The sequence below is a fragment of the Lactuca saligna genome, chromosome 1, assembly GCF_052625555.1.
Source record: "Lactuca saligna cultivar CGN05327 chromosome 1, ASM5262555v1, whole genome shotgun sequence".
Classification (NCBI taxonomy): Eukaryota; Viridiplantae; Streptophyta; class Magnoliopsida; order Asterales; family Asteraceae; genus Lactuca; species Lactuca saligna.
Window position 1 is genome coordinate 50,291,127 of NC_136417.1, and position 24,801 is coordinate 50,315,927.

Below are 24,801 nucleotides of genomic sequence, written 5' to 3' on the forward strand. Positions count from 1 at the left end.
ATCGTCAGATAATATACCACTGGTTTGCACCAAAAACAAAATTTTCACAACATGTAGAGTAAATAAAACTGAAATCATTGTCTACCATTAGATAAGCGTGTGGACTAATATGGATTTTATAGGTTTTTATTTCAATTGATTAGTAGTGATTATGTTATCTCTAACGCCTGTAAACACGATACTTGATCTTCATGCAACAGTAGCCTGACTTGAGCTTAAGGTTAGAACTCTACATGAATCGATTAAAAGTGAGAAAAACAAAGGAATCCCTCGATAACTCCCTTCAAAATCGTGGATTAAGAGGCATGCCATTTGGTTACCGAAGGAAGGATCATATCCTTAGATAGATAGCATCTAGGTTTTTTTAGGTAAGGGCCCAAGGCCCTTGTACTCGCCAAGGACAATTATGCCTTGTAGGCTTCATTTCCTTCTCCAACGTCTTGTTCCAAAGTTTTAGCAAAGAAAAGAAAAGAAGGGAAAGAAAGTAACGAGAGAAAAAAAGATAACAAAAAGGGCAAGAAAATTATACTTTGTGTTCCCAAGTCAGAAAAAAGTGAAAGGAAAATTAAACATTTTGTTACTTTTTCTCAAAATCGTTCCAATTAGAAGGAAAGTTAGGAGGGAAAAGTTTTCTTTCAATTTCCGTGTAAGGAAATCGAGATTGACTTTTTCAAGGCTAATTTATTAGCCTTGAAAAAGTCAATCTCGATTTCCTTACACGGAAATTGAAAGAAAACTTTTCCCTCCTAACTAGGGGTGTTCATAAAACCTTACAAACCGTATAAACCGCCACACCACACTGCATAATGCGGTTTTCAATGTTCGCGGTGCGGTTCGTGGTTTGTAGTTTTTGTAAACCACAATATGTGGTGCGGTTTGTGGTTTATGCTTACGTAAATGCAGTTCAAACCGCACTAAATTATATATATATATATATATATATATATATATATATATATATATATATATATATATATATGTGTGTGTGTGTGTGTTTGTGTTATGTTCAACAAATTCTAACAAATGCAAAATCATAGCAGATTGGTCACTAAACAATGGGACAGTATACAACCATTGTTTCAGTTATAACATATTCTAACCCATTTTTGTCTATTTATAAAGATACTTGACAAATTAGGTATCAAAACTATATTGATTATATTAAATCAATATCTTTTGAAGAATAAAATTAAATTTATCATGGGAAAATATATTTAATTGAGTGCAAACTCAATTTTGGATTTAGCTGGCACATAACTTTCATTTTCACAATGGGCTATTAAAATTGGTGGGAAAAATACATTAATATATATCAAATTAATAACGATGTTAGGGATATTAAAACAATCGTCTACCACAGTTATATACAAATCCTTATTCGTTATATGATATAAAAAATCATTTAACGTAGTTACATACTAATGCTTATAAAACTTGAATACACAATAATTTTAATTATTCACTAAACCGCACCAAAACCGCCCGCACCAAACCAAACTGCACCGTACCTCATAACGTGGTTTATAACCTTAATGGTGCCGCTTGCAGTTTCCAAAAATCTCAAACTGCACATGTGGTTTGCTGTTTTGATTCTAAACCGCACTAAATCGCACCGCGCACACCACTAGCTAATATATTATTCTGATTAATTCTTATTTGTTTCTTTAAACGTTTCAATCTTATTACCGATGATAAAAAAGTCGATCAATAATAGATAATAACCATATTGTTCGCCCAATTTCCCTTATTATACGACCTAATTAAGATCAACTAAAAAAGCTAGCAGTACAATTAGTATGTTATGATGATGCACATTTAGTTTATGGTACTCTACTATTCTTATTTGTAATGTAAACCATTATGCCTTTGGAAAGGGTCGTATTGAAACTATCATATAATTATAATTCAGCCCCTCTAGTTTAATTAATTACATATGATCACAAAATTAATTCTTAATTAACTATTGACCAATATTAATTAAACACACATGATTTCTCTTTTAATATATCATTCTTATAATATATTAATAAACCATAATAACCTCTTTCTCTAGTATTTCTCCAATCAAGTTGCTTTGGTGAAGGCAACACAAAAGGACCATGCACAACCGGGTAAAATACTTACCAAATATGGTTACGGGCTTAGACACTAATCCAACATTAATGACAAAAAAAGACCTTTAAAGTCTTTTGTAGTTGTTTGTTTGTGTGTTTTAGCTTATTTTACAGTTTCCATTCATAATCTTCTTTTAAAATAAAAGATTTCGGCCCCAAAAAGAAGTTTTATGTTTTTAGACCCTAAAATAAAGTTTTACAATAATTTACTTCCTCCACCTTTTGTAAAATAACTTTTAATTTGTTTTTTAGGAATAAAAACAAAAATAAATCACACTTGAACTCGTTTTTTGGTCTATGTTATTATATTTTATCGAAATTATTTTTTTAGTGCCATAGTTAGCATTACAAATAAAAGTTATGCGTAAAAAATAAGATATTTGTAAGTTTTGTTTGGTACCTGTTTGGTTGTTGATATGACCATGTTGATAGTAGAAATAAGTTTATCATTTTTATTAGTATTTTTTTTTCAAAAACCGTTGCCACCAAGTTTAAACCTAGAACTTGACATAACATATCATCCTTAGTTATCATTTCAAATAAAAGTTTATATATAAAAAATAATCTATTAATATGTTTTTTAGGTAATATTTTTGGTGGTTGATAGTAGAAATTTTTTACCCTTGGGAGAAGAAATCGAGTAGTGGCCCAAGACCCCTCAGAACCCGCACCAGGTCCACCCCTGCTTGTAGATGGGAGAGTATTATTATCTACGAGCTTGAAAATAATAGTACAACTAAAAAAACCATTGATATAAGTTGTATGATATAACCAAAGTACAAAATGTAACCCTATATATAACATGGCCGACGCGGTTCTACTAGGAATGTGAAAAAGTCCCGTTAGGATCCCAATTCCGTATAGGGGGTATTTGTTAAAAAAATTAGGGGTGGGGACAAGATTATCTCCCGTTTTATTTTATTTTATGTTATTTTTTTTTTGGGTGGGGTGGGGGGGGGGGGGGTATGCAACCCCTGTCCCATTTGCCCCTCTTGATATCCCTGGGCTATACAAATCAACACAAGTGTATAATAACAAAGAAATGTAGTCATGAGTGACCTAATACAATTTCAATAACTACGATATGAAATATATAAAATCAATGTTTTATTTTTGGAAGAAATTGCTCAATGAAGGTGCATAATAGATTAAACCCACATTCATACAATTGTTAACGAGTAAATAAATTAATTTAAACTAAATATTCTTCAAAAAGATTATACATTCTCTTAGATCATGGATGATATATTTGTAAGATATATACGGTGTCCTTAGATTACTCTATAAAAGAGTTCTTATGGAGAAAGTGGAGACTCCAACATATATAAAGAGATATATCAAAACGAGCGTATAATACAAAACTAACTTATTTTCATATGAGAAATTGTTAGTAAAATCCCAATATTTTCGGAAAAGTTACACTTTAATTCCAAGTTTTTTTGATCATAAAAGTTCAAATTATTTCATTTTGGCCCAAACTAACAATTTTTTTTTTCTTTTAACAGGAAATGACATATTATCGTGTTTTTACAAATAATCGAGATTTTTATGTTATAAAAACTTTGTGTTAAAGTGTAACTTTTTCGAAAATATTAGTACTTTCCTGACAATTTCTCTTTTTATATTTGTCCCTTATAATATCTAACAAATTCAATGATTTGTATTTTGTAATAAAAAAACATCTAAAATGGTTACTTATGAACACCAGACAGTTAATTTATGATTTAAAAAAAAAACATATAAGAAGAAAACAAATGAAACATTAAAAACGTTGGCATGTTGTTTACATTGACATTTGTGGTTGTCTATTGCTACAACTAACACGACAAAATAAAGACTTTGAAGTCTTCCATAAGTCTACTCAACTATTGTTTGTATTTAAATTATTAATATTTTAGGTTAAGTTATATTTTTCATCTCTCTATTTTGTTGAAAATTATAAACTCCGGCATGACTAATTTTTTGTTTATTTTTGTCCCTCTCGAACTAGAAAAGTGTATATAAGAGCGGTAAAGTTTGTAAAATTGCTACTTTGTTTACATATTAAAGTGTTTATTAATATATTATTATTACAACTAAGTACGGACAATTTTCAAAGAGAGAATCATTACATCTATCTTAAACTAATCCGGAAGGATGGACAGTTAATCACGTACACGATTAAAACACAATATTTTTGTAGAACACTTCCAAAAAAAACCAGTTATATATATTTCAAACAACTAACTTATACAACCCAAAGTCTTCAATCTTAGTCACAAAGAGGTTTTGAACTTAATCAATTCAATAAATTAAGGCCACCTTTTTAACCATACTGATATGATATATTCAAAGGGGGCTCATCCCTTATTTTTCCACTTTTCACATATTAACTTATAAAGTTTTCAATATTGCCAATTGGCAGTTTGCCATCAAATTTATGACAAAGAAAGTAAAAAACCGACTAATTAAGGTAAAAGCAATACATACTGATCTTTTTTTTTCTTTCTTTCTTGTACTTGGGTCTATTTTTAAAAATCCCAATTTTTTTTTTCTTTGGCTCTATTAGTTGAATATTCAGCTCTTCCTTTTATTGGTTCCCCTTCACCCTTACCCACAGGCCACAGCCATGGTGATTATCTATGTATGTTTGTACATTGAAATTACTTCCTCTTGGTCTATATATAATGAACATTGCATGTCCATAAACAATTATAAAATAAAAACCCTTTTTAATCCATGGCTCCATACATGAATCACTTCAAGTTCTTGCAAACCATCTTCTTTCTATACGTGTTGGTGACAGTGAAGAATGTGACTGGATCATCATTAAGCCATGATGAAGAATGCTCAGCCTTGTTTCAGTTTAAGCAGAGCATAATTCATCAAGATGATGTTGCTTGTGGTGCTCATGGATCTCAAGTGTTTCATTCTTGGAACAATAGTTTTGATTGTTGTTCATGGGAAGGGGTGGCATGCAACCATGACCATGGTCATGTGATCGGCCTTGACTTGAGCGAGAGGTCTCTTTGTGGGCATATCAACGCCAACAGCACCCTCTTCAACCTTGTTCATCTTCAGAGACTCAACCTTTCTGGGAACGACTTTGGTGAATCTGAAATCCCTTCTGAGATTGGTCGTCTAAAGCAATTAAGAAGCCTCGATCTCTCTTATTCTGGATTTAGTGGCCAAATCCCATCTGAAATCTCGCAGTTGATTCAGTTGTCTTCTTTAGATCTGTCAATGAATTCACTAAGGCTTCACAATCCTAGCCTCAAGAACCTTGTGCAAAACTTAACAGGGCTTGAACAGCTCCATCTGTCGGGGGTTGATATCAGTTCTTCTGTACCTCATTTCTTGGCCAACTTTTCTTCTTTGAGGTCAATCAAGCTGAGAAACTGTTTCCTGCAGAATGAATTCCCTGGGGCCATACTTGAGTTACCTAAGTTGCAACTTCTTGATTTGGCATACAATACTGACCTCACAGGATCCTTTCCCGAATTTCGTAACAACAGCTTACTTGAAAAGGTGATACTACCTCTCACAGGTTTCTTTGGGATTATACCAGAATCCATAAGCCACCTCAAGCATTTGACAGTCTTGTCCCTTTATAATTGCTCTTTCTATGGGCGCATTCCACGTTCACTCTCTAACTTGACGCAACTCACTATCTTGGCTCTTGGTGAAAATCACTTCACAGGTTCAGTTCCTTCATTTGGAAGTCTTTTGAAACTCGATGTTTTGGAACTTACTGGTAACAGATTTGAGAAAGGACGCTTTCCCAATTGGCTTGGAAAGCTGACTAAACTTAGTGAACTCTATCTGTCTGATACGAACACAAACAGTACTGAAATCCCACTCTTTCTTGCCAACCTAACCAAACTTAATGTGTTAATTATGGAGGAAAATTCTCTTATTGGCCGTTTACCATCCTGGTTGTTCAACCTCACCCAACTAACATATTTAAATCTTCTGATGAATCAATTGCAAGGACCAATTCCAAACACATTTTCCAGCCTCAAAAGTCTTGAGTATCTTAACCTAGGGTCAAACAATTTCAGTGGTAGGGTAGAGCTCGACATGTTCCTAGGACTCAACAAACTTCAAACATTAGGCTTAGGTTATAACAGGATATCATTAGTAACCACCAACAACTACACCAATACCACTTTACCAGAATTGCATAAGTTAGGACTATCATCATGCAACTTGAAGGAATTTCCTGCCTTTTTGCACTTCCAAAATAAATTGAGATTCCTACTTCTTGACGTCAACAAAATTGATGGGCTGGTACCGGTGTGGATCTGGAACAACAGCCGGGAAACATTAGAGCTGATTAACCTTTCACACAACTCCATCACTGGCTTTGATCAGCAACCTCATTTTCTCCCATGGAGAATTTTAGAAGTATTTTTTATTGCCAACAATCAGCTACGAGGACAACTACCAATTCCACCACAATCCACAGTTGATTATCTAGTCTCACATAATAATCTGACAGGAGAAATACCACCATCGATATGTGAATTGAAATCTCTTCAATACTTAGATTTATCTTTTAACAACATGAGCGGAACACTTCCTTCATGTTTGGGCATCTTAAGCAATTCGTTAGTATATTTAGATCTGAGACGAAATAATTTCCAAGGCAAAATGATGAATGGTTTTATGCCTGGAAGCTTGCTGGAAAACCTTGATTTGAGTGAAAATAGATTTACGAGTCAGCTGCCAAGATCATTGAGACATTGTACCAATTTAGAGTTTCTTTCTCTTGGAGATAACTCTTTTCATGACGTCTTTCCTTCTTGGCTGGGAACTCTATCCAACCTTCAGGTTTTGGTTCTGCGGTCCAACAAATTTTATGGTTCAATTCAAGGTTCCTCACAGTTCCCTAAGTTGCGGATCATAGACCTCTCTAACAACAATTTCAGTGGTCAGTTGCACCAAAACCACTTCCAAACATGGCATGCCATGAGCTCCAACCATCTTGGTGTTTCATCTGTTATGGAATCAAATATATCCTCTAAAAATGTCAATACACATTGGCCTTACACCGTGACATTAACACACAAAGGTGTCAGAACAGAGTACGATCAGATTTTAACCATAGTTATGTCCATTGATCTCTCTTGTAACCATTTTGAAGGAGAAATCCCAGCATCACTCCAACATCTTCAAGGGCTTCAATCGCTCAATCTTTCCAACAATCATTTTACTGGACGTATCTTGCCATCTTTAGGGAACCTAACAAATCTTGAAGCTTTGGATCTCTCTCGAAACGAACTATCCGGGGAAATTCCTCAAAAGTTGGTGCAACTCGGCTTCCTTTCCATCTTCAATGTGTCATTCAACCATCTTCAGGGGCGTATCCCACAAGGAAAACAGTTTGATACATTCGATAACAGCTCTTACATAGGGAATCCCCGACTGTATGGACGACCTTTATCCAAGGAAGGTCAAGATTTAAAGGTTCCAGGAGTTCAACCAACAAGCAATGTGTCCGAGTCTCTCTTCCCGAGTGAAAGAATTGATTGGATCTTTGTATTCTGTGGAGTTGGAAGCGGTCTGGTTGTTGGGGTTGTTATTGGAAACTTTCTATATGAAAGGTATAGTTATCGGTTCACAAAGAGGAAGGACAGATGGGTAAGGCCACTTCGTAACACGAGGAGAAACTAAGGTACAATATTGATTCTCGCAGCAATTTTTCAAGATAATAATTTGTTTATGTGTATGTAGTCTCAACCAAACGGAAAATGTTTTTTGTATATCATCCAAAAAACTATAATGCTTCTATATAATTTTTTAAATTAAACTAATCCTAACAACATCTCTGTGAGATTAACAGTCATACATCTCAACTTTGTATTATCAACAATTACTTGCCTTTTTTTTTTGTCAAATATGCATTTTAGCAAAGAAAGTCTTATTATCATATTTAAATTAAAGATATTAAAGAATAAATCATTTTAGTTTAGCTTGGATAAGTTACGTGTCAAGACCATTAGTTATGTGATGTCGGTCTAAGTTTTTAAACATGGTATTTATTTGTAATAAGTTCATCATAATAAATACGACAAGAATGTTAGTTTTGAGAGTTATGATATCGTAAAGTGGTTTGTATGTAATCAATATTATAACCATGGTTTTTCAGATGCTCATTTTACTATTGTCGGATGAAGTATTTTCTATAGATAGAAAGCCGTGAACTTACCAACAATGAACTTAACTTAACATGTATCTCAGGAGGTGTCGTAGCTTAAAGTTGAAAGTGTATGGAGAAGTTATAGAAGACCTTCAAGGAATTCCAGTTTGTTTTACCATGTAGTATATATGTGTATTTTATGTTTAAGCTTGTGCTTGTTTAAATTAGATTTCTTTGAGTAGACTTTCAATACAAGATTTTGATGTATCATACGGTTCGATTGTTTAAGTTTATTGTTTATGGTGGCATGATCATACACTCTTATGTAAGCTATTCAACCTCAACCTCAACCTCAGATTTGGGGTTGTGATAGTATGAAATTCATGTATATTATATATTTTCGAATAAAATAAGTGAACTTCATTGTTGGTATAAAATATAATAACTTTTTTAACATTTAATCAATGTTATTACTCTGACTACTTGAATTGAATAGTGATTTATGCACTCGCAATCTTCATATTCAATGAATGACCTGATTCGTCTTCATCCATTGACCTGAAGTAGAGCTCCCAAATTCCGTGGGTTCAAGTGCAGATACTATATGTAACTTACCATGTTTTCAATCACTATAAACATAACCAATTCTACATAAACTAAAAGAATGCACAACTATTGATTTGAGATAACAGATATATAGAATAGAAATGGAATCCATCCAAATAAACTAATACGAAAATTTGGTTGGGGAATCATACATAAAACAATGAAAACAGAACATAAGAAGCGACCTAGGCATTTCATCGAATACCTGGTGGGCGGTGGCCAGAACTTCATCCTGCAAATCCTCCTGGTATAATAAGTCTCCCCCCTTTTGCGAATTTCAAACCATAAGGCTGCTCAATCTGAGCCTCATACTCTATATAGTTGTCCTATTCTGCTGTCGTCAATTCTTCTGATTCATACAGATTTCTTCACGAGAGGAGAGGTGCTGGTAGGGTTGCAGTGATGCTCTGTCAGCAAATTGTGGCTGTGTGGGATAAAGAAGATGGTCAGGAGTAGCAGGAGGTGGATAATATTCCTACTCGCTGCTCAGACGACGGCGACTGCATCTTTTTGAAGGTGGTGTGTCGGCGGCAAACACCTCCTCAGCTCACAGAGTCAGGACACAGGTGTTGAGGTTCGAGTTTAGTTTGAAGGTTGTAATTTTGAATAATTGGTTATAAATTGTGTTGATGAATGTGTCTCGAATTTCGTCTTAGTTAGAAAATTTCAGAATACTTTTAGCTGATTAGGTAAGCTGTACGAACATCTAGAAACGATCAATACAATATACGAAACTTGTTGTATTTTGACAGTATTCTCATGAAGTCTAATATATGTTCACCATCTTCTTCCCACTCATGCCTCCCATCTCTTCACCATAATCCTACACCTTCCTTTCAATCCTGGCCTAACTATAAACCCTTCTCATCTTCACCCCTGTTTTCTCCACTTTCAATCCAATCCACTTTCACTTCACCCAAATCCTCCATTCCTGCTGTAACTCCAACTGAAGGATCAATCCCTGTCATCAACTTTGAGGATTTCGTGGAGAAAGATTGGTCATTTCTTGATGCTGATGATATATCTTCCAACCAAGTTTACAAACAAAACACTGACCAAATCATATCTTCTGGGAAAATTTCTGAGGATTCAAAGGTTCTAATTTCAACAGGATCAGAAGGGTTTGTTCATAAAGTGATTGATATACATTCTTGCAAACAATTAAAAACCATGTGTTTTATTCAACATAGATTTGACCCTCCTTTTCAAACTACTTCCACCCTATTTTAAATTATATTATTCAACATAGATTTGTTTTAATTGTTTCAACGTGTTTATTATTTTAATAATATTATGAATGTATTATAAACAATGCAAGTATAGTTTATATAATGATGAGTGTATGGGCTTGATTTAGTGAGTATGGTAGTCTTTAGGTAAATTAAGAGAGAATAGCAACCACAAATGATATGTGAATGGAAAGAAATAGATAGATTAGTATAGTAACAACTCAAGACCTATTAAGTTGTATACCGATGAAAACAATCCAAGACCTATTGGATTGAGTTCGTATCAAGTCAAGAACACGTCCCAACAAGATAATTTGAGAATTATAACAATAATTCAAAGTGAAAATAATGATTCTTTGATTAAAATTCGTGCATTTACTTTTTCCATGCATAATTTGGCTTTATATGAAGCCTTTATTACAAATTTGGTGGTTACAAGCCAACCAACCAATTATTCATTAAAACTACTAAATAGAAATTAAGGTAACTCTTGAAAGAACACAAAAAAAAAAAAGGTCCATGAGACTCGTGAATGAAAAAAACGGCTATGCTTGCTTAAGGAGCCATAAGAAGCATTAAGGAGTCATCATAAGCATTAAAGTGTAACCCTAATCCACCAAAGAGTGTCAAAAACGGCTACGAGGCTTTATGAAGCAAATAGTAACGTTTTTAGCACTTATGAAGCCTTAAAAATGTTGCCCTAGTCTTCATGCAACCTTAATTCAATTTGTGGGTTACCATGCACAACCCAACCATTGAGCCCAAACCACCTTCTAGCCCACTAGTAATCACTAATCCATCACATTTTGGGCTTTCATGATCCATGCATGGATCATCCCCTCCCCTTTTGAAAGGAATTGACCTCAATTCATCAAGTCCATCATCATCAAGATAAGGTGAAAGATCTCCCACATTAAAGGTAGCATGCACTCCATGCTCTCCTCCTAAATCTACCTTGTAAGCATTATCATTGACACGTGACACCACTTTATAAGGACCTTCGGCTCTTGGCATTAACTTGTTTTTCCTTTTGTTAGGAAAACGTTCTTTCCTCATATGCACCCACACCAAGTCACCATCTTGAAAGACACGTGGTTTCCTATGCTTGTTTGACTTCTGTTTATACAACTCATTCACAGCTTCAATCTTCTCACGAACTTGTTGGTGTAGTTTCATCATGGCCTTCAACTTGTCATTAGCATCCTTGTGAACCAATTCATCCTTTGGCAATGGAATCAAATCCAAAGGCATGTAAGGATTCACACCATACACCACCTCAAAAGGAGAGTGACCTGTAGCATAAGTAGGAGAACGATTATAGGCAAATTCAGCATGTGCAAGTTTGATGTCCCAATCTTTTTGAGTTTTGCTAACCAGCCCTCTCAACAAAGCACCCAAAGTTCTATTAGTAACCTCTGTTTGCCCATCTGTTTGTGGATGATGGGATGTACTAAAAAGTAACTTAGTACCCACTTTCCTCCATAAAGTGTTCCAAAAGTAACTTAGAAATTTGGAATCCCTATCAGAAACAATTGTTTTAGGAATACCATGCAAACGAACCACCTCTTTAAAATACAAATCAGTCACATTAGATGCATCATTGGTTTTATGACATGGCACAAAGTGAGCCATTTTTGAAAACCTATCCACCACCACCATAATGGAATCCTTCCCCCTTTGAGTTCTAGGCAAAGCCATAATGAAATCCATGGATACATCTTCCCAAGGACGAATAGGAACCGGCAAAGGAGTGTAAACACCATGCTTGAAAGTTGTTTTCGCCATATGACATGTAACACACTTGCCCACTATGTTGGTTACATCCCCCAACATCTTCGGCCAAAAGAAATGTTCTTTAAGCACCTACAAAGTTTTGGTAATGCCAAAATGACCAGCCAAACCACCGCCATGAGCTTCACGAATCAACAACTCCCGTATTGCATGTTTTGGGACACAAAGGCAATTGCCTTTGAATAGAAAGCCATCTTGAATCACAAATTCACCATTAGGACCACCTGCACATTTCAAAAACATATCTCCAAAGTCCATATCATATTGATAATGGTCCTTTAGAGTTTCAAATCCCAAGAAACGAACATCCAAAGTCACCAATAATGAGTAACGCCTCGAGAGTGCATCAGCCACCACATTGCTTTTGCCATCCTTGTATTTGCATGAAAAATGAAAGGATTGCAAGAACTCCACCCACTTTGCATGTCTTGTGCTCAACTTTTGTTGCCCATTGATGTACTTCAAGGATTCATGATCAGAATGCAAAATAAAATGATTTGCACGCAAATAATGACTCCAATGATCTAAAGCACGAACAATAGCATAAAACTCCTTATCATAAGTGCAATAATTCAAACGAGCACCACCCAACTTTTCAGAAAAATAAGCAATAGGACGTTTGGATTGGATCAAAACAGCCCCAATACCAACTCCACTTGCATCACACTCCACTTCAAATGGTTGAGAAAAATCTGGAAGAGCTAAAATAGGAGCATCACACAATAATGCCTTGAGTTTCTCAAATGCCTTTTGAGCTTCTTCTCCCCATGCAAAGACTCCTTTCTTCAAACAACCTGTCATGGGACTTGCAATGGTGCTAAAATCACGAACAAATCTTCTATAGAAAGAAGCAAGACCATGAAATGATCTAACTTCAGAAATGTTAGTAGGAATAGGCCATGACTGGATTGCTTCAATTTTGGATGGGTCTACGGACACGCCATTTTTTGAAACCACAAAACCAAAAAATGCCACTTCTTCCACTAAAAACGAACATTTTTCTTGCTTTCCATAGAGTTTTTAAGCTCTAAGCGTCTCGAAAACCTGTTTTAAGTGCACCAAATGATCCTCCAAGCTCTTGCTATATACCAAGATATCATCAAGGTACACAACCACAAACCTACCCAAAAAAGATTTTAGCACTTCATTCATTAGTCGCATGAAAGTGCTAGGTGCGTTAGTTAGACCGAAAGGCATCATGGTCCATTCATACAAGCCATGTTTAGTTTTAAAGGCTGTTTTCCATTCATCCCCTTCACACATACGAATTTGATGGTAACCACTTCTCAAATCAATTTTTGAGAACACAATAGAACCATGCAACTCGTCCAACAAATCATCAACTCTAGGAATAGGAAATCGGTATTTTATGGTGATGTTATTAACAGCCCTACTATCAACACACATCCTCCAAGAACCATCTTTTTTTGGAACCAACAAAACTGGAACAACACAAGGACTTAGGCTTTCACGAACATAACCCATTTTCATGAGTTCATCAATTTGTTTTTGCAACTCTTTTGTCACCTCCGGATTCCATCTATAGGCAGCTTTATTAGGCAAAGGAGCACCCGGAATAAGGTCAATTTGGTGTTCGATACCGCGGATTGGAGGCAAACCCGGTGGTAATTCGCTTGGAAACACATCTTGAAACTCCAAAAGCAAATCAACAATAGTGTTTTCTCCATGCACCATCTTCTCCACCTTTGCATGCTCTTTGGCCACAAGCATGTAAATAACATCACCTTTGTCAAGAACTTGCTCCACCTCCCTTTCACTAGCAAACATAGAAATATTAGGTTTTTTTACTTGTTTAGAATTCATGGACCTTATGGCCGTTGGGGACATGGGTTTTAACACAATTTTTTTATTATTGTGTTTCAACTCATATTCATTGCTCCTCCCTCTATGTAACACGTACCTATCAAATTGCCAAGGACGCCCCAACAAAATATGACATGCATCCATAGGAATAACATCACACAACACTTCATCTTCAAAAGACCCCATCGTTAGACCAACTCTAACCTATTTTGTCACCTTTATTTTGCTTCCATCATCCGACCAATGAAGAACATATGGTTTTGGGTGGTTTGTTGTAGACAAACCCAATTTGGTCACCATTTCATTAGAAGCAACATTAGTACAACTTCCACCATCAATAATCAAACTACACCACTTGTCTCTAACCAAACATTTGGTGTGAAACAATTGGTCTCGTTGATCCACATCAGCCACGGTTTGAACCCCTTGAGTTTTAAGGGTTCTAAGCACCAAAACTGTATCATACACCGGTGCTTCATACTCTACCTCCTCCTCTTCTTTCTCTTCTTGTTGTGTATCATAAAAAATACCCGTCAACCTTTCTTCTTCCTCCAACTCTTCACGACATTCAATGGCCTCCCTTAAAGTCACCACCCTTTTGTTTGGACAAGCATTTTGGTAATGACCAAAACCTTGACACTTGAAACATCTAATTTTCGCCAAACTAGTTTCTTTGGTACCACTAGTAAGTTTAGGAGCAACGGGAACACTACTAGAACCAGAAGGAGTAGAAACAGAATTTTGTCTATTGCTAGACTCGGGCTTGGACCACGACTTTGACTTGGGACTTTCGAGACTTGAACTTGAACTCCCACCATAACGTGCTTTGGTTTGCCCCTCCAACTTCAAACACAAACCACAAAGAGTTCCAAAATCAGCATAAGGATATAACTCCACAACATTGGCAATGTTGTAGTTCAACCCTTTTAGAAAATGAGTCATTTTTTGTTCTTCAATTTCTTCAATATCCCCCATCAAGGACAACTTCTCAAATTCATCAATGTATTCTCCAACACTCATTTTTCATTGCCTCAAATCAGCAATCTTCTTGTAAGTGGCCATTTTATGAGTAGAAGGAACATATCTCTTTCTTAGCTTTCGTTTTAGAGAAAGCCAAGAACAAATTTTTTCTTTGCCTTCACGGGTTCTCTTGGCCTTAAGCCCTTCAAACCACAATGAAGCACCACCAATTAGCTTGAGAATGGCATACTTGCAGCTTTTTTCGTCATCCACTTCTTTGTACTCGAACATTCTTTCAATCTTCCTTTCCCACTCCAAGTAGCGTTCAGGATCAGTTCCACCAACAAATTCAGGCAATTCAGACACCTTGAATTCTTCCACAACCCTATGTTCACCACGGCGGGGTTTCCTTCGATTTCCACCTTCTTGGATGTTTCTTAATGCTTCTCGAAGATTTTGTAGGAACTCTGGATCATCAAAATCCATTCTGCGCTCTGATACCACTTATGATGCGTGTATGGGTTGATTTAGTGAGTAGGGTAGTGTTTAGGTAAATTAAGAGAGAATAGCAACCACAAATGATATGTGAATGGAAAGAAATAGATAGATTAGTATAGTAACAACTCAAGACCTATTAAGTTGTATACCGATGAAAACAATCCAAGACCTATTGGATTGAGTTCATATCAAGTCAAGAACACGTCCCAACAAGATAATTTGAGAATTATAACAATAATTCAAAGTGAAAATAATGGTTCTTTGATTAAAATTCGTGCATTTACTTTTTCCATGCATAATTTGGCTTTATATGAAGCCTTTATTACAAATTTGGTGGTTACAAGCCAACCAACCAATTATTCATTAAAACAAGTAAATAGAAATTAAGGTAACTCTTGAAAGAACACAAAAAAAACGTCCATGAGACTCGTGAATGAAAAAAAACGGCTATGCTTGCTTAAGGAGCCATAAGAAGCATTAAGGAGTCATCATAAGCATTAAAGTGTAACCCTAATCCACCAAAGAGTGTCAAAAATGGCTAGGAGGCTTTATGAAGCAAATAGTAACGTTTTTAGCATTTATGAAGCCTTTAAAATGTTGCCCTAGTCTTCATGCAACCTTAATTCAATTTGTGGGTTACCATGCACAACCCAACCATTGAGCCCAAACCACCTTCTAGCCCACTAGTAATCACTAATCCATCACATTTTGGGCTTTCATGATCCATGCATGGATCATATAATTTCAAATCTGTTTGGTAAATTTGATATAAATACTTTTTTGTGTTATAATCTATAACCAAATTAATAAATTCTAAAGTTAATTACTAAAATTACCAAATCTATTGAAGCCAATCGAAGAAAGACGTGATCATGGTATATCATGCATAGCAGACCCTAGAACGTTTATGCCAAGTCCAAAATCGAATATGATGATATGAACTTGATTTGCACCAAAACAACATTTTCAAACATTAACATTACACTAAAGTAGTATCGTTAGATAATATATCTGTTGGGTTTTAGTTCACAACATGTAGAGTAAATAAAATTGAAATCATTGTCTGCCATTAGATAAGTGCGTGGACTAATATGGATTTTATAGGTTTTTATTTTAATTGATTAGTAGTGATTATGTTATCTCTAACGCGTCCAAACACGATACTTGATCTTCATGCAACAGTAGCCCGACTTAAGCTTAAGGTTAGAACTCTACATGAATCGATTAAAAGTGAGAAAAACAAAAGAGTCCCTCAATAACTCCCTTCAAAATTGTGGATTAAGAGGCATGCCATTTGGTTGCCGAAGGAAGGATGATATCTTTAGATACATAGCATTTAGGTTTTTTCGGGTAAGGGCCGAAGGCCCTTGTACTCGCCAAGGACAATTATGCCCTTTCGGCTTCATTTCCTTCTCCAACGTCTTGTTCCAGAGTTTTAGCAAAGAAAAGAAAAGAAGTGAAAGAAACTAACGAGAGAAAAAAAGATAAAAGAAAGGGCAAGAAAGTTGTATTTTGTGTTCCCAAGTCAGAAAGAAGTGAAAGGAAAATTAAACATTTTATTACTCTCTCCAAATCCTTCCAATTAGAAGGAAAGTTACGAGGGAAAAGCTTTCTTTCAATTTCAGTGTAAGGAAATCAAGATTAAACCGCCCACACTGCACAACATAATGTGGTTTTCAATGTTCGCGGTGTGGTTCGTGGTTTGTAGTTTTTGTAAACTGCAATATATGGTGCGGTTTGTGGTTTATGCTTACGCAAATGCGGTTCAAACCGCACCGCACCACATTATATATATATATATATATATATATATGTATATATATATATATATATATATATATAGAGAGAGAGAGAGAGAGAGAGAGATGATCAAATGGGAACACCTAAAAGGTTGAGAATGTGAGAACAATTGTAGACCAATCATTCCATAAGGGCATAAAAGGAAATTTACAATGGAATTAAATATAGATAATTAATTAATTCCTACATGTTATCTAATTAATTGATTTTTTTTTACCTAAATACTAGAAATAAATTCAATTTATTTTCATTCAATCAGATTATTAAAAAGACAAAATTGCAAGAATAGTCCCTGTGGTTAGGTGGAAATTGCCACTTTGGACCAAATAGGTTTTGACTAGCACTAATGGTCCAAAAGTTTCCATTTTGTTGTAAGTTTGGTCTAAAACGATTTAAAATGATGAATTTGCCACATTCTATTTGTTTTTTGCTTTTCTTTTTGTTATTTAATTATTTTCCTAACAAAAAAATAAAAAATAAAATGAAGAAAGGAATCTCTCTCTCTCTCTCTCTCTCTCTCTCTCTCTCAAGTTTAAAGAACGTCACCGTCCTCACCCCTCCCCCAACCTTCACTCCTGCTGGGAAGCTTGAACACTACCGCCGTAAAAAGATAAACGACGTCATATCAAAGCTCTAGCAGCAAAACCCTAAACCTAAAAGTTTCAGGTGGCGACATACAGATCGATACTAAGGTTTCTAGCAGCGGCGACCTCTAAAAACCCTAAGATTTAAAGAAAAGAGAATGGCGACAACCTCTAAAAACCATAGTGTCTCTTTCTTTCCTTATTCAAACTCGATTGAAGCTGACCAGAGGGTCATTTGGCGTTCTTTCCTTCTTCAAACTCGATTAAAGCTCACCTAAGGGTCATTTGACGGAGCCAGGAGAGTTGAGAGACGGTGGGGATGATTGGAAATGGTGGTGAAGAGGGGTGGCTGTAGGTGTTTTCAAGGGTTGTCGGTGGTTTGGTCTTCATCGTTGTGCTTTGGTCTGTAAAGATGAAGCTCTTTGATTCTCAGGAGGAGGCGGATCTGAAACCCCCATTTACAAACCTTCGTTTCAGAGTTAGAACAACAATTAGGGTTCTCCTCTCTCTTTCTCTCTCTCTCCCTCTCTCTCTCTCTCTCTCTCTTTCTCTCTCTCACACACACAAATAGAAGCTCGTCTGAACACCATTGGATCTTGCTAAGATACATATTAATGGGCAAAGTTGCTTTTGATTATGGAGATTACAATTAGGGTTTCTTTTTTCTGCATATCCTTAAGAAGAAGAGGATGATGAAGATATGGGGTCTACAATGAAGAGAGAGAGAGAGAGAGAGAGAGAGAGAGAGAGAAAGAGAGAGAGAGGATTTTCTTTCTTTTTCTTTTAATTATGAAACTATTTAAATAAATAAATAAACTAAAAAAATAAAAATAAAGGGCAAAATGGTCATTATAAAAGAATTTAAAGTAAATTGGACCAAAGTAGCAAGAAATACCTGTAGACCATGAGTGCTAGTCCAAACCTGTTTGGCCCAAAGTGACAATTTCAACCTAACTACAAGGACCATTCTTGCAATTTTGTCTATTAAAAAACGTTTTTACCATGATTAAAATATGTTTTTTATTTTTTTACCGGTATATCAAAAAGATTGATGAATTAATCATTTCAACCGAATATGTGTAATTATACAAAAATAAAAACGTATTTGTAGTCATATATGAATCTGTGGTAATCGTGAATGAAAAGATGAATTAAGTTATAATAATAAATAAATATAACACAATTTATAGAGAAAAATTACAATACAACTATAATCATAATTAAATAAAACATATTGAATACTTATAATCTAGATTACACATCTATTCATAAATAATAACACAAAAAGTTACAATGTAATACATATCTATTTTTCTATAATCACATTTGAATACAGCATAAACAAAAAAAATATAATAAAAATATTTAATTATTATTATATAATCATAAATGAATAAAGCAAGGTTTTTTCTACTTTGTATTATTTGGTTGTAAATTAGCGCTCCAACATTCTGTTTGTAGAAGCATCTCGATTTCCTCTACACACTGTCAAATAAAGAAATATATACAATTAACAGTCAACTAAATGAAAAAGATTTAGAAAAACACATATGATGTCAAATTATATATGAAGAGATATGAACAAAATATAAAATACATATGAAATCCTATAATTGTAATTATATTCATAAATGAATATATATCATTAATCACAGATGAATACACTTCTAATAATAATGAATACCACTCTAATCATAAATAAATTCCATAGTTGCCGATCCCATGAGGGACATGACAAAACCAATTGCTGACTTAGAGAGTGTCACAAATGAGATTAGAGGAATCAAAAGAATAACTCAACCAGTCAGCAAAAAAAAAAGCCTCAAGTCAAATTTAACCCTAAAGTTAAAAAGATCACACATGAATATAAGAAAAGGGTTGTTGTCCTCTCGGTTTCAGCGCTTAATTCACCCTTTTTCTCATTCCTTTTTGTCAATTGATTACCACACCAAAAGCACCCTTTTAATGCTTAATTTGCTGCTGAAATCAAAGACCAAGAACAACTACAAAAACATTACCTTTCTAGTCATTGTTAGTTGCTGAATTTCGAGTAAATCAAAACCCAAGAAACCTCGATCGAACCGGCTTTTTGCTGCTGAAATTGATGAACTGATTTTTGCTCCTTCTTTCCCATTCTTCTTCTTCATTCCCTGCCAAGAATAACCACCAGGATGGGGTTGTGTTTCCGGTGAAATCAAAAGAGGCAGCAACCTCTTGGCCTTTTCCCCCCACCTCGGACCAGCCTCCTCCTTTCCCTTCGTATTGAACTCCCGAAGCAGAAGCGAAGCAGTTTGGAAGCTGCTTGAGCATCCCCTCACTACCCCCTATGAGATCGACAATAGCTCTGTTGCTTCCATCCTTCTCCTTTCTTTAATCGAACCGAGAACCAGTGGTCTTTTTTCCTCTCCTCTTTGCAATCAATCTGCCACCACCGAGCCCTCTTTCTTTCCCTTTCTTCTTCTTCATTTGCTGCCAAGAATAACCACCAAGAGGCTTTGATTTAGATGGAGCGGCCGAGACTCATGTACAGATGAGGGAGACGTGCCCTAGGTACAGAGAGAAAAATGAAGACGAAAATGGTGGACTGAATGATGAAGTCGTAAGTTTATATAAAGAGAGATTAGAGAGAGATTGAGAGATTTTAGGAGTTGTTTACAATAATGGAATGATTAATTACCATGGTACCCTTTTCTTATTTTTAATTCAAGTTAATTGAATTTAAACATTTTAATAATAACAAAATTTCTAATTAATTATAGCCTTAAATCTAAGATAATAGATGGATGAGATCTGTTCTCGCGTTCTCAACCTTTTAGGTGTTCTTATTTGATAATACTCCTATATATATATATATATATATATATATATATATATATATATATATATATATATATATATATATATATAAAATATGTTCAACAAATTCTAACAAATACAAAATCATAGCATATTGGTCACCAAACAATGGGACAGTATACAACCATTGTTTCAGTTATAACAAATTCTAACCCATTTTTTGTATATTTATAAAGATACTTGACAAATTAGGTATCAAAACTATATTAAAACTATATTGATTATATGAAATCAATATCTTTGGAAGAATAAAATTAAATTTATCATGGAAAAATATATTTAATTGAGTGCAAACTCTATTTTGGATTTAGCTGGCACATAACTTTCATTTTCACAACGGGCTACTAAAATTGGTGGGAAAATTACATTAATATATATCAAATTAATAACGATGTTAGGGATATTAAAACAATCATTTACCATAATTATATACAAATTGCTATTCGTTATATGATAAAAAACTCATTTAACGTGGTCACGTACTAATGTTTATAAAACTTGAATACACAATAATTTTGGTTATTCATTAAACCGCACCAAAACTGCCCGTACCAAACCAAACCGCACCACATAACGCGGTTTAGAACCTTTATGTTTGATACTTATTTAACGTTATTAACCAACTTATAATTATTATTAGAAAGACACAACAATTTATCACTTTTAACTATTTATAAAATATTCATTGGATTGTTTACTCTGAACTAAAATTTATATTTAAATTGATCATGTAAAGTTATATTTAGATTAACATTGTAAGTATTTTATACAATTTGTTTAAAAGTTATAACTTTAAAATGATATTAGAGCTAATTAATTAAGTATAATATGTTAAAAGTTAAAAACATAACTTTATAAGTAGAAGAAAATATGTTCTTTTAATATTGAAATTTAGCTTATATATGATTATTAGAAAGATACTAAAATTTATCACTTTTAACTATTTACAAAATATTCTTTGGGTTGTTTAAGTTGAACTAAAATTTATATTTAAGTTGATCGTGTAAGGTTATATTCAAATTAACAATTGAAGTATTTTATACAAATTTTTTAAAAGTTGTAGCTTTAAAATGATAATGGTTTACATACAATAACATATTAGACCTAATAAATTAAGTATAATATGTTAAAAGTTAACAACATAACATTATAAGTAGAAGAACATATATTCTTTTAATATTGAAATTTAGTTTATATATGATTACATTTTAGGTTTGAAATTTATTTAACCTTATTAACGAACTTATAATCATTATTAGAAAGAAATTGAAAAGTCATGGTAGTTTCAAATGAATGTGATGAAAGGACAAATGAATGTGGTGAAAGAACTATATGGCTGAAATCTTTACAAGTATATGTTTTTTTTAAATATAAAAATAATGTTGTTAAATTTGATATAATAATTTGTATACTAAATTGATATAATATATTGATTATTTTGAATTATACGATAATATATACACCTATTAATACTACATAATCTTAATTTTTGAATGACCTCTACCCGCGGGTTACTCATGAATAAAATTAAATAAAATATATGGTTTAATCTTATTTATAGTTGTTGTTATTGTTAATTAATTTTTTAAAATTTATTTGCTTAACATTTTAATTTCTATTATTCTAATTATTCAAAACATCAAACAAATTTTTTTATTTTTAAAGATAACAATATAATCATTTATATACAATTATTTTTAACTATTGTGATTGTAAGTTATTTTAAATTACTTATTTGAAAACTTTTAACGATTATAAAAATATCTTTAGGAAATATTTTAGTTAAATTGATATTACAATTTAGTTTTTGTATTTAGCATTACATTTATCACTTTTAACCATACACAAAATATTCTTTGGATCTTTTAAATGGAACTGAAATTTATATTGAAGTTGACCCAATAATGTTGTTTTAAATTAACAATTTCAATATTTTGTCCAAATTCTTCAAAAGTTGTAGCTTTAAACTGATAATGGTTTACATACAACAACATATTAAATTTAATAAATTAAGTATTATATGTTAAAAGTTAAAGACATAACTTTATAAGTAGCAGTAAAAATATTATTTTAATATTGAAATTTAGTTTATTTATGATTACTCTTTAGGTTTGATAGTTATTTAACATTATTAACCAAGTTATAATCATTATTAGAAAAATACTACAATTTTTCACTTTTAACTATTTACAAAATATTATTTAGATTGTTTAAGTTGAACTAAAACTTATATTTAAGTTGATCGTGTAAGGTTATATTTAAATTAACAATTTAAGTATTTTATACAAATTGTTCAAAAGTTGTAGCTTTAAAATGATAATGATTTACATACAATAACCTATTAGACCTAATAAATTAAATATAATATGTTAAAAGTTAAAAACATAACTTTATAAATAGAAGAAAATATATTCTTTTAAAATTAAAATTTAGTTTATATATGATTACACTTTAGGTTTTATATTTATTTAACCTTATTAACCAACTTATAATCATTATTAGAAAGAAATTGAAAAGTTATAGGAGTTTCAAATGAATGTGGTGAAAGGAAAAATGATTAGGACTTTCGAATGAATGTGATGAAAGAAAAAAATGCTTCCTTTATAAGTATACTAGATGAATTCACGCACGTTGTGCAATGAAGATTAAAAATATATTGTTAAAATATTGAAAAATATATGTTTAAAATGGTTATGTTATTGACATTAACTTTGAGACAATATTTTTACACACACACACACACACACACACACACACACATATATATATATATATATATATATATATATATATATATATATAATCTCTATTATTTTAAACAATAATATTCATTGACATCAACCCACATTCCTCATTAATAGAATTAAATATAATTATCTATTTAGTATTATTTTTAACAATTATTATTATTGATTAATTATATTTTTATTTTGCGATCCTTTTCTAATTTCAATAATGATGTTCATTTAAAATACAATTTATTTATAGCTAAATGTAATTTATAATTTGATGTTATTACCATTTAAAATTGGTATTCATTAGTTTTAAACCACTTATTATTAATAATAAGTTAACAAAGACTTTTAAGAAACACTTAATATTATTATTAAAATATGAAAATTCACTAAATAGTAAAGTGATAAGATAGACGATTTGCATTTCAAAAGAGACTTGCATGGATAATATACATATCCATGTAATTTGATTTTATTATTTATAATTATTGTTTATTAATTTTAAAACCACTTGTTATTATTAATAAGTGAAAGAAACTTTTAAAAAACACTTATTGTTAAATGTTAAACATAACTAAAAATTAAAGTGATAAGATAGACAATTTGCATTTTAAAAAAGACTTACATGGATAATATGATATATCCATGATTTTTAATTAATTATTGTTCTGAAGCAATATGAACATACAAACATGTATACAATAGTTAATTAAATATTATATATATATATATATATATATATATCATCTTCCATAACATATGATCCATAAAATAAATATAATCTAATTTACATTAAAATTTCAACCACAATATACAATGATATTCTTAAAAGAATACTTGAATCAAGAAAATACAAAAAAAGAATTTATATATAACAAACTTACAAATTAAAAACTTCAACATAATAACATGGCTCAAAAAATTGTTCAAAGCCTCAAACCAACACAAAAAACTTTAAACTTGTTTTCTTTGTGAATTTTGTATGTGATTTCTATTTGTATGTCTACTAAAAAAGATTGATCTTTTTATAATAGAGTATCTATCAATTGTTTATTAAATATATTATATAAGTTATATAACCTTTGAATCATTAATCATTATTAAGTGACCTTTGAGTGGTATTCATTAAAATAGGAGGTTTCAAATGCATGAGGTGTTTGCAAATTTTTATAGGGGTTTCAAATGCATGAGGTTTAAGAAAAAATGCTAACTTTATAAGTATGTATGATAATGATAATGATAATGATAATGATATGATTACTAAAAGTTATCTTAATCCTATAATAATCTACGTTTTTCAAATTTAAACAATTTATGATACTGTTTGCATCTAGATTCACTTCGACTTTTTTAACTTTGTTTGCATCTAGATTCACTTCGACTTTTTAACTTGTTGTGACCTTTTTTCTTCATAGTTGATTATTATCGCACATATTTGATCCGTTACCAATAAGTTATATTCCAAATTGACTTATTTTCATATAAAAAGTTGAAATTATCGCTTATAATATTTAACCATTACAATGATTTAACATTTTAAATTACATCTAATTAAAAGAGAAGTGATGAGCCCTTAAAGACGTTGATTTATTATTCTAAAATATATCTAAGAAGGAAACAAATGAACCATTTAAAAGGTCTAGTTGATGTTTATCTCTTGTTTGTGGTTCTCTCTATTGCTAC

At 32.6% G+C, this 24,801-nt stretch overlaps 1 protein-coding gene across 2 annotated transcripts; it reads left to right on the forward strand.

Annotated features, from left to right (window-relative positions):
- The first annotated feature begins 4,733 nt into the window (after nt 1–4,733).
- LOC145035902 (receptor-like protein 7) lies at nt 4,734–8,568 on the forward strand. Of its 2 annotated transcripts, none has more exons than XM_078984408.1 (2): nt 4,734–7,770; nt 8,245–8,568. In XM_078984408.1, exon 1 carries the CDS (start codon nt 4,833–4,835, stop codon nt 7,767–7,769), a length of 2,937 nt encoding a protein of 978 aa, XP_078840534.1. In that variant the 5' UTR covers nt 4,734–4,832; the 3' UTR covers nt 7,770; nt 8,245–8,568. The 2 variants fall into 2 exon arrangements, with proteins under 2 accessions (XP_078840534.1, XP_078840531.1); XM_078984405.1 differs by having other exon boundaries at nt 8,337–8,568.
- Nucleotides 8,569–24,801: the final 16,233 nt, after the last annotated feature.